Genomic DNA, 12716 nt, shown 5'->3' with positions numbered 1-12716 from the left:
TTCCAAACCCAACTCAACTGTTTAGAATTGACTGCAGGAAGCGCATGGGGACTGAGTAGACTTTTGTTGCCTCAGAATTAGGTACACCATTTTATTAGCTTCTCCTGGAGATTATTAGAATTGAAATTCCTTTCCTTTAAAATAAAAAAGGGGGGGGGTGGTCAGCACGTCCATCCAAACTTCACACTCAACCATCTCCTGTAAGGGGAAATAAAAGAGTACTGGCACAAGAAATGGAGAATGGGTGGGTAGAGGCAAGAGTGTAGGGACAGGCATTACCGAGGGACAGTTCATTATGTTGCATTCTATCTGAAGTCTTTAGGAAAAATTACTACCTGAGATGTGATACGATTTTTGACACTGAAGGTATCAACGAAGAAAAACATTATTCTAAATGTTCAGTGTTAACGTGGGATTAAGTAAAGGAAGAGCAAAGTATCCCTATATCAGATACTGATGCCCCATACTTTTAGAAGCTGTTGTCTAAACCAGGTGCAGAAGAGCATGCCTGTAATCCCAGATACGCAGGAGGCCAAGTCAGGAGGATCACAAGTTTGAGGCCAGCTTGGGCAAATTAGCAAGACTTCTCTCAGAAGAAAACATTTTAAAAAGTGCTACAAATACGATTGTGTGGTACAGTTGGCTAACAAGCATGAGATGCTGGGTTCAAACCTCACTGCCTGCCACACACACACACACACACACACACACACACACACAAAATCATTAAGCTGAGGTGAGCCTAGTTTGGTAAAAATTTAGTTCAAATAAAAAAGTGGAATTCCCAAAGTTCTGAACACACAGAGCTTAAAAAACAACAAGCAAACAAAACCCCATATTATCCATGTAGCATTCTGAAGGCAACCCTCCACCCCAAACGGAAAAGCCAGGTGAATGACTTGGACCCAGAGCTTAGGCACAAAATAATCCTCTGCCCTTCGCGCCTCCACTGCCACAGGCAGATTCTAAGGCTAGCACCAGCCAGAAAGGAGGTGGGCAGCCAGTGGCAAAGGGAAGCACATTTCTGACTCTTAGAAGGTTAAATCACATGAACATGCCCCTCTAAAGGTGCATCCACTTCTCAGCTCCTCTGGGAGAAGGTAGGCCCAGGGTTAAAGGCAGATTTTGAAACTTTCGACTCTTAAATATATTTCTTCTACTTCAAAATGCTGGCATTTGATTCTTTTGTGAAAACAAGGAAGAGCTGAATGTAGCCCACCCGCCAAAGCTCATGGACTCCTTTCTTCTCAGGGGCAGTGCGTACATCCAAATTTATTCTAGATTAAATGATCACACAGACACGTCATATCCATGGAAAAACCCTCTTGTTTATTTGATTAAACAAAAATAAAATAAGCTGCATAGGAACAATTTTAAAGTCCAAAGAGACACCAACTTTGTTTTAAGGCTGTAGTAGCTGATACAGCATCTCCTTGCTACCTTCTCCAGCCTTCTCTGTGGACCAAAGCGATACATTCAGAAGCCTGTGAGCTAATACAGGAGTTTTTGAACACTTTTCCATTGGTTCTTCATCTGCTCATTGCCTGTCATGCCTGCGGCCTGCAACATTAACATTTAAAGATTTAAAAGTAAAAGCCAAAGGGGGGAAGGGGGGGGGGAGAAACAAAGAAAAACCCACTTTTGTCTACTAAAGGTTTGGGGGGAAAATCTTGATTTCCCCACCCATCCACCGAAATGATGGGGTCGGCATTCCCAAGGCCAAGACCACTTAAAAAGTGGCAAAAGGCAGTTGGCACCCCACAAGGGCCGACAGTCTGCTTTGTGCAGCCAGAGAAGTTATTGTGGTGGTGCGTATTTCTCAGTTTGCCTGGAACAGATAATAAAAATTAGAGGTTTAATGTAGTCAGTATGACTGACACCGGGCATAAGATCTGTGTTAGAATCCCCCAATCCTGCATTTATTTTTCCTTTAAAAAAAAAACAAAAACAAAAACCTCAACCGAGTCACATATTCTATACAAAAAAGAAAAAGAAAAAAGAAAAAGAGAAAGAAAATTAAAGCATTTTGCTGACCAGGCATGAGATCTAATGAACAATATTAAACAAGATTTATTTAAAAAAAAAATACTAACAACCCTCCCACCCAACTGACTATACCTATCATGCTAGTTTAAAACATCCCTTTACCCACCCACCCTCATCTGCATTGACTTTAGGGGAAAAGGGGGGAAAAAAAGATATCTTACCACCCTAAACACAAGAAAACCCCCTAAATGTGAAAAACTCTTCCTCTGAAGACAACTACACAAACTGCTAGAAACATAAAGAACTATTACAGAGCTGGTTATTTAAAGAAAGTAAACACTTTGCTACACACGCCAACATTCAGCCAGTGTGCTCTGAGATAGCCTTAAGAAAAAAATACTACCTGAGCTCGTAAGTTAATACAATCATTAAAAGGAGGTCTAAGACCGTGTGGATACACAAAACTTTTAGAACCATTGCTGGTTAAATGATGATGGAGAACATCCCACCAGGCTGGCTTGTTAACCCGTAAGATCAGTTTTTTTTTTTTTTTAAATAGACATTATTGAGGTATTTCTTCACCGTGACATTTACAAACCCAACTCTCATTATTACAGTGGTGTCAGGACCCTCTCTTCCCAATGAACCAAAAAATCAAAACAGGGAAGAGGAGGGGCAGAAGGTCAATACAGTATATCTTGATAATGTGCTTCTCAAATTTATCAAGTATTTAACAAACAAGTAAAGGGGGAGGGGGGGACCCGTCCACATGTTTACCTTTGGTAGGAAAAAAAAAATTAAAACACAAAACAAAAGGGCAACACACACTTCGCCTGTCACTGCTCAAAAGCAACAGTGATTGCTGAGAGGTCATGGCCATGGACATCCTGCTGGGTTCAGAAAGCTACAGTTACAATCATGAAGTCAAAAGGATTCTCATTCCCTTCAAATGTGTGATGTTTCCAACTAGACTTCAAATTTCCCCCTAAAAGGGTATATCTGCAGACACTGGAATACAGAGATAAAACATTTTTTCTCTTGAAGAGAAAAGGAGACCTAAGGTCTTTATTTCTAATTCCTCCTAAATCTTCCAATAGATCAGATTAACCAGTAGTTTCATAATACTGAACAACATGGTAAAGGCATATATATATATAGTTCTTTTTCAGAGGGGGGAAAGTCTGATTGGTGAGAACTACTTGGGTTTCTGACTGCATTTACCTGACATCTCTTTCTTTTAAAGGTCAATCTGGCATTTCTCCTGAAGAAACCAGGTCTAGATTTATGAAAACATTTCTTACAGAGGTAGATAGCTTCCCACTTCCACCCATTCCCCACTGGATTAATAATACTCTTCTTTCCAGAACCATCATATGCTAACATGAGGTAGATGACTTTTGCCAAAAGTGAGGTAGAAACTAAATAAAAGGAGTTAGGAAGCCAGAGAAAGCCTCAAGGCCTTGGAAGGAGCAGCTCTATGCAACCATCTTGCACAAGTTTGACTTTTATACAGCCCCAGACTGTTGGAAACTCAGTAAGAGTGATGTTGTAAATAAATACCCTAAATACTTTTTGGCACCACTGGTTTTGTTTTTTGTTTTATTTTTTTTTTAATTTTTCCTTTTTTTAAACAACAGAAAAACAAGCCTAAAACTTTGGCATATCTTTCACTATCTACCAGAACACAGAATCTTAGAATCTTCCAAACAGGAAGACAACACATAAACAAAGAATATTCTGCTGCTTCTAGCCTAAAAGACTTCCCTCTTCCAATAATTAAGCTTTGGCTTAATCAGAGTAAAACACACTGAGCCAATCTCAAGCTGTTCTCTTTTCACTCCATCACAAAGTGCCTTGACCCTGGCAACTTCTTTGGCCCAAAATATTATTTTGATTCTGATTATGGTACCCTTGCATGTTTCCCCAAATAAGTTAGACTTAAAGGGCATTGATTGAGGGGTTAGTGCACCTGGGGTACAGCCTGGGCCACTGGGCTCCAGTCAACTCGGGCATCACCTGTCAGCCACAATTAAGCACAGGTTCTGAGATAGGATTTTCTTGTGACCAAGTTAAAAGAGAAATGATTCTTTTTTTTTAAAAAAAGGACTAAATTTTGAAATGTTAAGTTGGTGTCAAAGCATTTTTACCTATAGGTTAGATTGCCTTCAAACACCTCAATACTTAAACCTACATATGCAATTCCAATGGGCACTCCGAATACAGACTGACCTTAAGTCCTGCCACCTCCCCACTCACCACATCAGACCGACATAGGGACAACTGTGTAATTATCACTTACTCCCTAGAGACATTTTATTCTGCCTCAGGGCACCCAGGACCTAGTCTTTTTCACCACATTGAAGACTCTCTCATCTTTGACCCTATTCCTACCTACCCTGGTATTACCTCTTCTGGGGCAGGAGACAAGCATCTGGAAACATGTGCTTTAGACAGCCTCACACCAGGGAGTATAACACGTTGGCTTTTTAAATCATCTTTCTTTGATCTGGAACATCCCATCTAATACAATAAACACTCTCCAAAGTGCTTAGCACCAATCCCTATGGGTCAGGAGTCTATTTCAGGCAGCCACAAATGGCAGGTTGTTTTTAAAACAAAAGCTTCCCAAACGTGACCATGTTTCTCAGATGCCACTCATGCCCCACTTCAGGTGCAGAAAGGTAAGGAGCCATTCCACCATGAGGCTACCGACATAACCGCTTCAGGGAGTGACCCTACCTGGGTGCTCTAAGTCTGCAAAGTGGTCCATCTATTAACCTGATTATTTCAGCCACGGAAAGGAAAAGGATTCACCAACAAAATCCACTGTAAAAATGTTAGACAAGTCTTTTTTTCCTACTGTTCTTCACCAAGAAAATAGGAGAAAAGAGTAAATGAAGATGGAATAAAAAATTCAAAAAGTGGTGTGACCAACTGAAATAACTTTTCCCAACCACAAATAGGACCTAGATTTTGGAAAACATTTTTAATCAAGACCCATTTCTTCAATTAAAAAAAGTTTTTTTTTTTAAGGCATTTAAAACCAGTTGTTTTGGGCAGGCAGTTGGGGGAGGAAGGACAATCACCTCCAACCTACTGCAAAAACTGTAAGTCTTTAGTTACAAACATAAAATTAAAATTTAAAAAAGTCTTTAGTTACATGAATTCTCAGAACTTACAGGAAAGATAAAATGTTAACAGAATAGAAATGGGAAATGATTAACTGTTAAGATAGGAAAAAGAAGAGAGGGCTTGTACCACCATCCTAACAACAATTTGAAGTTATTTTCTAATTTTTGGATCTTTGTTGGCATACAGCTCTTCTTTTGTGAGATGAGTCCCCCCCCTCCCCCGACCATTTTGGTCACTCAAGAAAACCTAGAATTAAAGTGATGGGAGGAGGTAGCCTAGCTTGAACTGAAAAATCAAACATCTAGCTGGGCATGCCTATGATCCCAGCTACTTGCTGGACAATTTAGCAAGACCCAGTCTCAAATTTTAAAAAGGGCTAGAGATATAACTTAGTGGTAGTGCACCCCTAGGTTCAATTCCCAGTACCTTAAACAAAACAAACAAATAATAAAGTAGAAAAGAGGTGGGTGGGAAAAGCAATTTGATTGACTTGTCACATTATCCCCATCATCATCTTTTCTTTGGGGATGACAAAACTAAATCCCTCCATTTGTTGATTCTGCTCCTTTAAAGTCACATCCATTTTGCAACAGCTCTTAAACACATGACCAAGAAACTGATCAGTTAGTCTTTCTGTTTCAAACATGAGGTCTCCCTCATACGCTACTGATGTCTGAGAGGACCTCTTTATCCTGAGTATCACTACTTCAGAATTTGGATCTGACATCAGTTATTTGAGGGAAAGGGGAACCCACCAGGGTTCTAACAAGCAGTGTTACTAGCTACACCAGCTTTCCACTTAGAAGACAGAAAATGCCTAGAAGCACAAAGTTTTATACCCAAGTCCAGCTAATGAAGAAACCAATCCTGTAAAGTGACACAGATGCCATCCCCGCCACCCGGTTCTGCAGAGGGGGGGACTGGCGTACACAAGTTTTCATTCTTTGGTACCGAGATACAGGTTTAAGAAAAGTTTATCATGGCATACATTTCAGGTTGGGGTGATTTGGTTTACTAATCCTTTACATTCAAAGGCCTTGAGAGGGAAAAAAAAAAAAATACACGTTAATCATGAGGTCCTATAGCGTCACTCGGGTGCAATGATTCTGTAAAAGTGACCAGAGCAGAGGGTATGGGAACGGACTGCTCCAATTAATATGATGGTTAAACATTCTATTTCCCTGAACTTCCGAAGCAGGAAAAAAAAAAAATTGTGCTTTAATAATAAGTTTATTCCTTTGCTTCTCTTCTCAGGAAAAGAAACTCCTAGCATAACAGAACATTCACTCTGGGGTCAGGGCAGACCCCTGCTCCTCCTAAACAGTCCCTGGTTTGGGGGTGGCCTTGCTTGGCCAGTGCCCTCTACCTACTCCTTCAGCACATGTCCATCCATGCCTGAAAACCCTCTCTCTGAGAATGAGGATAATTTTCTTCTTCCTTCCACTGAACTCTTTCTAACCAATAATAAAATAAGTATAATCAACTTTTGAGAATACTTTTCATTAAGAATCCTGAGCTATACCTACTTTTTTTAAGAAGCCAAAGTGTAAAGAAAAAAAAAAAAAAGGTTCCTTGGGATGTGCTGTGTCGTTCCCAGCTTTATTATTTTGGGTGCAAGATGGCTTAAAATACACGTGTGTGTGCCCATGAGCGCACACGCGAGCGCGCACGCACACACACCCTCCCTAACAAAAAGATCAGGTGCCCAAAAGTACTAAAGGTCTGCTTTTCTTGGCTAGCAAGCCACAGCCACATCTCGCAGGAATAAAAAAAAGATGCTGAAGGGATGTTAGACACACTGAGGTAATAAGAGAACAGAGGAAAGTCCTCTGTTGCAGCATTAAAAAAAAAAAAAAAAAAAAAAGATTTTTCCAAAAACAAAAAGATCAAACCACACAACACAATCTAAACCCACATAAACACAGCATTCTCAAGAACACAAATAGTCTACAATTATGAATTTTAAATCCTATTTTTCCCACGCTTTATAATTTTTTGCTTTTTTTTTTTTTTTTTTTTTACTTAGTAGTTTTTGGGTTTCCTTGGCTCAATCTACAAAATACACCCCGCCACACACATCCAGTGCCCTTGCAGCCGTAGAGATGCTAGGCTTGTGCATATCGCGCCCCACATGGGGACAAGGGAAATGTGAACTCCACTGAGGAAGGGAAGAGGGCCTGCTGGAGAAGGAAATGTAAAGATTTATGAGGTAGATAGAAATTATCACTTCACAGGCTCAATCCCTGCACAAAAGACAAGTACATTCATCTGTAAAAAAATAAAGATGAGGTAGGACTTAAGCAATGTTGTACTTTTCTTGTTCTCTTAACAAAAAAAAAAAAAAAAAAAATTTAAGAAAGAAAGAAAACAGAAATTTCCCTGAGACTGCTTCTTCTTTGAAATTCAAAAAGAGAGAGACGAACACGCACACCCCAAACACAGAAACCTAGAAGACGCGATTTAGAAGATGAGGATTCGATTGTTGCCAAAGTCCACCACCACGATCATTCCATCAGGGGTGACTGCGATGCCGGAAGGGCGGTCCATCTGCCCAAAGCCACTGCCTTGAGCGCCAAACTTGCACAGGAAGCTGCCGTTGGCCTCAAACATCTGTACCCGGTGGTTCCTGGAATCGGCCACGATGATGCGCCCTTCCTGGTCCACAGCCACACCTTGCGGACGCAGGAACTGCCCATTCCCGGTGCCCTCGGAGCCCAGGAAGCGAGCCGACTGGCAGTCGGAATGAATGACCAGGAGCCTGTGGTTGTTGAAGTCGGTGACCACCAAGTGGCCCTCGTGGTTGAAGGCCACACCCCGCGGGGAATCAAAGTGCTTCCAGAGAGCCCCCTCGAAGCCGTACTTATTCAGGAAGACGCCATCAGGCCCGAACAGCTGGATCCGGTGGTTCCGGGTGTCTGAGACTAGGATCTTGCCCTCAGAATTCACCGCCACATCCCAAGGGTAGTTGAACTGCCCGTTTTTGGTTCCTTTCTCACCAAACTTGAGGAGGAACTGACCCTCAAAGGTAAAGATCTGGATGCGATGATTGTCCTTATCAGCCACCACGATTCTGCGTGAAGCATCGCAGGCCACCCCAGCTGGTCGGTCGAACTGGCCGGGCCGGGAGCCCAGAGTACCAAATTTGTGATGGAATGAGCCACAGGGCTTGAATACCTGGATGCGGTTATTGCTGCGGTCAGCGACGATAATGTAGCCCTCCTTGTCCACACTGACACCCCAAGGGCGACAGAGCTTGCCATCGCTATCACCCTCACTGCCGAAGCTCAGGCCTGGGAGCCCAATGCCCACGTAGCTGCGGCCTGATTTGACCACCACTTTGAAGGGACTGTTCTCAATATGCTGGTTGCACATGGTCACTGACACCAGATGCTCGCCCTCTAGCTGGGGCCGGTAGCTCACCACGTAAGTCCCGTTCTGCTGGTCACTCACCTCTGCACCAAACAGGTTGCCATCGGGGCCAAGGACCACAGCTGACATAAGGTCACCTCCCGAAAGGCGTGGCTCACCATCATGGTCGTAGCCAATGACACTGAAGGAGGCAACCTTACCCTGAAGGGCCCGCTTGAGGCCATCACCTGTGGCCTTTGTGAGAGGTGCAAAGGCCCCACTGCTAACAAAGCCAAAGGACTTGATGGCAAGGTACAGTGCCTGGTCAGGGGGTGTGAACATGATCCGGTCATCTTCCTGAGGCTGCAGGAGACTCCCCACGGTCTTCAGCTCCTGCACTTGAGCCAGCATCCGGTCTCGGGCCAGGAGGATGTCCAGTGCCCTACCCTCCTCCAGGACCTGCTGAACGGCACTGATGGTGCTCTCTAACTTGTTGAGGTTTTGCCGAAGTTTCTCAACCTGCAGATACAGAGACTTGGCTTTCACCTGGCGGATCTTCTCTACCTGGAGGAAACGTAAGAGTAAGGAGAAAGGACACGGTTTTAAAAATCAAGCCCTCAGTATCCACAGGCCACATCCATAGCTTTAAGCTACTGCAGACAGAATACAATGGTGGTGGTGGTGGAGGGGGTATATGTGTCTGTACTTGTGTGTGGGGGGGGGGTGGGGGGGGTGCTGGGGATTAGAACCCAGGATATTGTGCATGCAGGGCAAGTACTCTACCAACTAACTGAGCTATATTCCCAGCCCAGTTGTCTGTACTTTTTTCATTGTCAGTATCAGAGAAACCCACACTGGGAACCCTCTATAAAAGACAACGGGCTGGGGCTGGGGCTCAGTAGCAGAGTGCTTGCCTATCAATGTGTGAGGTACTAGGTCTGATCCTTAGCATCACATAAAAATAAATAAAGGCATTCTGTGCATCTATGACTACCAAAAAAAAAAAATAGACAACTGGCTTGGAGTTGGAAGTGGTAGAGCCCTCACCTAGCACATGCAAAGACCTGGGTTCAATCTTCAGCGCTACCGAGGACCCAAATAAATAAATAAATCAGATGGGGGGGATTTTTTTTTTTTTAAACCACCAAACCCACAACTGGTACTTCTACTCTTTTGATAAAAAAAAGCAGAATCAAAATAGGCCTGGGGATGTGGCTCAGTGGTCGAGTGTCCCCGAGTTCAATCCCCAGTTCAAAAAAAAAAAAAAAGTACCACCAGGGCTGGGGTTGTGTAGCTCAGCGGTAGAGCGCTTGCCTGGCACATGTGAGGCACTGGGTTCCATCCTCAGCACCACATAAAAATAAAAAGGTACTGTGTCCATCTACAACTAATATTAAAACAAAACACACCACCCCCAAAAAAGTCTAATAAGCAGTTCCAGGTTACAGGAGATGACTACTAAGTTGTGACAACTAAATGCAATCAGTGATTCTGAATCTTGAGGTGCGGGAGAAACAGCAAGAAAGAACACTATTGAGATAACTGCTGAAGTGTAACTAGGGACTGAGGCTTAGACACTGTTACTGTATTAAAATTAACTTCCAAGTTAATAAGAGTAGCTCAGTGGTAGAGCAATTGCCTAACATGTACAAAGTCATAGGTTTGAACCCCAGTTCATTAAAAAAAAAAAAAAGCCAGGTCCCAGTGGCTAAGGCAGGAGGATCATGAGTTCAAAGCCAGCCTCAACAATTTAGTGACCGTCTCAAAATTTAAGAAATAAAAAAATGTAGCTGGGGTTGTGGCTCAGTGGTTAATTGCCCCTGCCTTCAATCACCAGCAAGGGTGGGGGTGAGGGGAAGGCATGACACAGAAAAAGGAAAATTAACCTTTTTGCGGGGTGTGGGGGCTAACTCAAGTATTTAGGGGGTAAAGAGGCCATTTCTCCAATATTTCAACTTATTCTCAAAATCATATCACATGCATGAATTTAAGCAACTGTGCATCAAAAATACTAGCGGAGGGGCTGGAGATGTGGCTCAAGCAGTAACATGCTCGCCTGGTATGCGCAGGGCACTGGGTTCGATCCTCAGCACCACATAAAAATAAAATAAAGATGTTGTATCCATCGAAAATTGAAAAATATTTAAAACCTCCCTCCCTCCCTCTCTCTCTCTCTCCCCCCTTTCTCGCTCTTTAAAGAAATAGTGGTAATTAATATTTAAAAAAATACTGGTGAAAAATTCTATATTTACTAAACACATACAGACTTTTTTCCTTGTCAACCCTAAATAATACAGAGTAAGAATTATTTACACAGGGCTAGGGTTATATAGCTAAATGATAGAGCAACTTCCTAGCATGCACCAAGCCCTGTATCCCCAATACAGGGGGATAAAAAAAAAATGCAATTATTTACACTATATTTTGTATTAAAAGTAAGCCAGAGATGATTTTAAAAATATAAAGGAATTGGGCATGGTGGTGCATTCCTGTAATCCCAGCCGAGAGGCTGAGGCAGGAAGGAGGATTGTAAACTAGAAATCAGGCTCAGTCAGAAATTTAAGGAGATCTTGTCTCAAAATAACAAGTGGTAGGAATGTAGCTCAGTGCGCTAAAGCACCCTGGGTTTAGATTCAAACCTGGGGAAGGGAGGAAAAGAAAATGGGGAGAGACAGAAAGAAGAAGGAGTGAAAGAGAAAGTAAACAAAAACAGTTTTAAGCAGAGGAGTGAATGGATTTGTATGGCAAAAGTTTGGGTTTGTGGAGCATGACTGGGGGTGGGGGGAGAAAATGAGAAAGTGGACACTAGCTATCACCCAGGTGAGGGATGACTGTAGCTTAGACAACAGAGGTGTCAGTGAAGATGGAGAGCCAAGTGGCTGAAAGGACAGCAGAGGCAGTGGAGGGACACAAGACCTGTCTCCATCAAAACACTGAATATTTGAATGTAGGTACACTAGGAGCCAGGGATCTCTTTCTCCCCACCTCTCTCATCCATGCCTGCACACGTGCAAGAAGAGAGGAGATGTCACATGGAGAATGTAAGGGGGGTTGATGAGAGAAGGAAGGCAAGACAAAAGCCCCAGTCACATAGAAGCTCTCTGCCTCTGTGTTTGGAGGAGTACTGAAGGCTGAACCCAGGGCCCCACACACACCAGCCACACGCTCTACCACTGAGCTACGTTCCCAGCTCTGTACTTCTGTATTTGAGAAACAGCTGGGGACTTAAAATGCCCTGCATCCAAAATCTAGAGACAGCAAGCATTTGGAAACAACGAAAGAAGCCCTCTGCAACTAAAAAGCTAGACTATAGGAACGTAAACTCCAACCTGTAAAAATAATTTCTTCTTCTGAAAATTCTCAAACCATTTAGAAATACCTAAACAATGAAAATTGAACAATTTCTCAATGTTTTTGTTTGTTTGTTTTGCATTTTAAAAGTTCTGTGATTCTAAGTGATTAACCCTGTGAAGGAAGTGAAATTCTCACCGTTTAAGGAAATCCACGCTTCTGAGTGCTCTACTGAAAGCCAATTTCAGATAAGAGCCCACTCTTCTGAGGCCTGGATTTTAATCTGATTTTCCCTTGAGGGGTGATGACGTGGTTTTGACCCATTCATGCTTTTCCATCTGTTCTCCATGGAACCAGGACGTGTGTACAGAGAGGCCCATGTGGGATCAAATGAAAGTTTTTGTCCTTTGGTCTAATATAGACCAAACTTCTACCTTTGATTCTGACCCATGAAATTATGCAGCTGTAGCTAACCTCATAAGGTGGCTAGCCCAGTCCACTAGAGAGTTAAGTTGCAAGAATAAAGAGGGTGTCCAGATACATAACTGAGTGGACTGGCAAATTAAGACTTAATCCTTACACTCTTCTATCTTAATGTTCAAGAAACAAACCCTTACACAACAAAGAGAAACCCAGACAGAGATAGGAAGAAAGCTTCTCCTAGAGCAGAAAAATTAGTAAGTGGTCAAAGACAAGGGAACTCTAATAGGATCAGGGGCAAGGATCCAAAGCAAAAAAAAAAAAAATATCTATAAATCAAGACTGAGGGGTTATCCAGAATGAGCCACCTTGTTTCAAAATTATCACTTAAGAATGGGAGCAGGTAGAAACAATTGTATGAAGAAGGGCTGGCTCTTCCTTCTAAACACGCTAAAGAGACTTGATTTTCATTTCCCCTTAAGAGAACTGCCTTAAGAGAGAAGACAGCGGTCAGCCTCACACAGGAGGGAGCCCAGTAA

The 12716-nt window shown here is 42.6% G+C and overlaps 1 protein-coding gene across 1 annotated transcript in view; it reads right to left on the bottom strand.

Annotated features, from left to right (window-relative positions):
* Positions 1-7578: 7578 nt before the first annotated feature.
* Trim71 (tripartite motif containing 71) overlaps positions 7579-12716 on the bottom strand; it is a 64812-nt gene continuing 59674 nt past the window's right edge. Inside the window, exon 4 of the mRNA XM_026406816.2 lies at positions 7579-9030. Within this exon, the coding sequence (XP_026262601.2) occupies positions 7579-9030 (1452 nt within the window). The remainder of the gene's footprint in view (positions 9031-12716) is intronic.

The sequence above is a fragment of the Urocitellus parryii genome, chromosome 3 (genome assembly GCF_045843805.1).
Source record: "Urocitellus parryii isolate mUroPar1 chromosome 3, mUroPar1.hap1, whole genome shotgun sequence".
NCBI lineage: Eukaryota > Metazoa > Chordata > Mammalia > Rodentia > Sciuridae > Urocitellus > Urocitellus parryii.
Note: the sequence above shows the minus strand (reverse complement) of the source record. Positions and strands in the feature narration are given on the sequence as shown.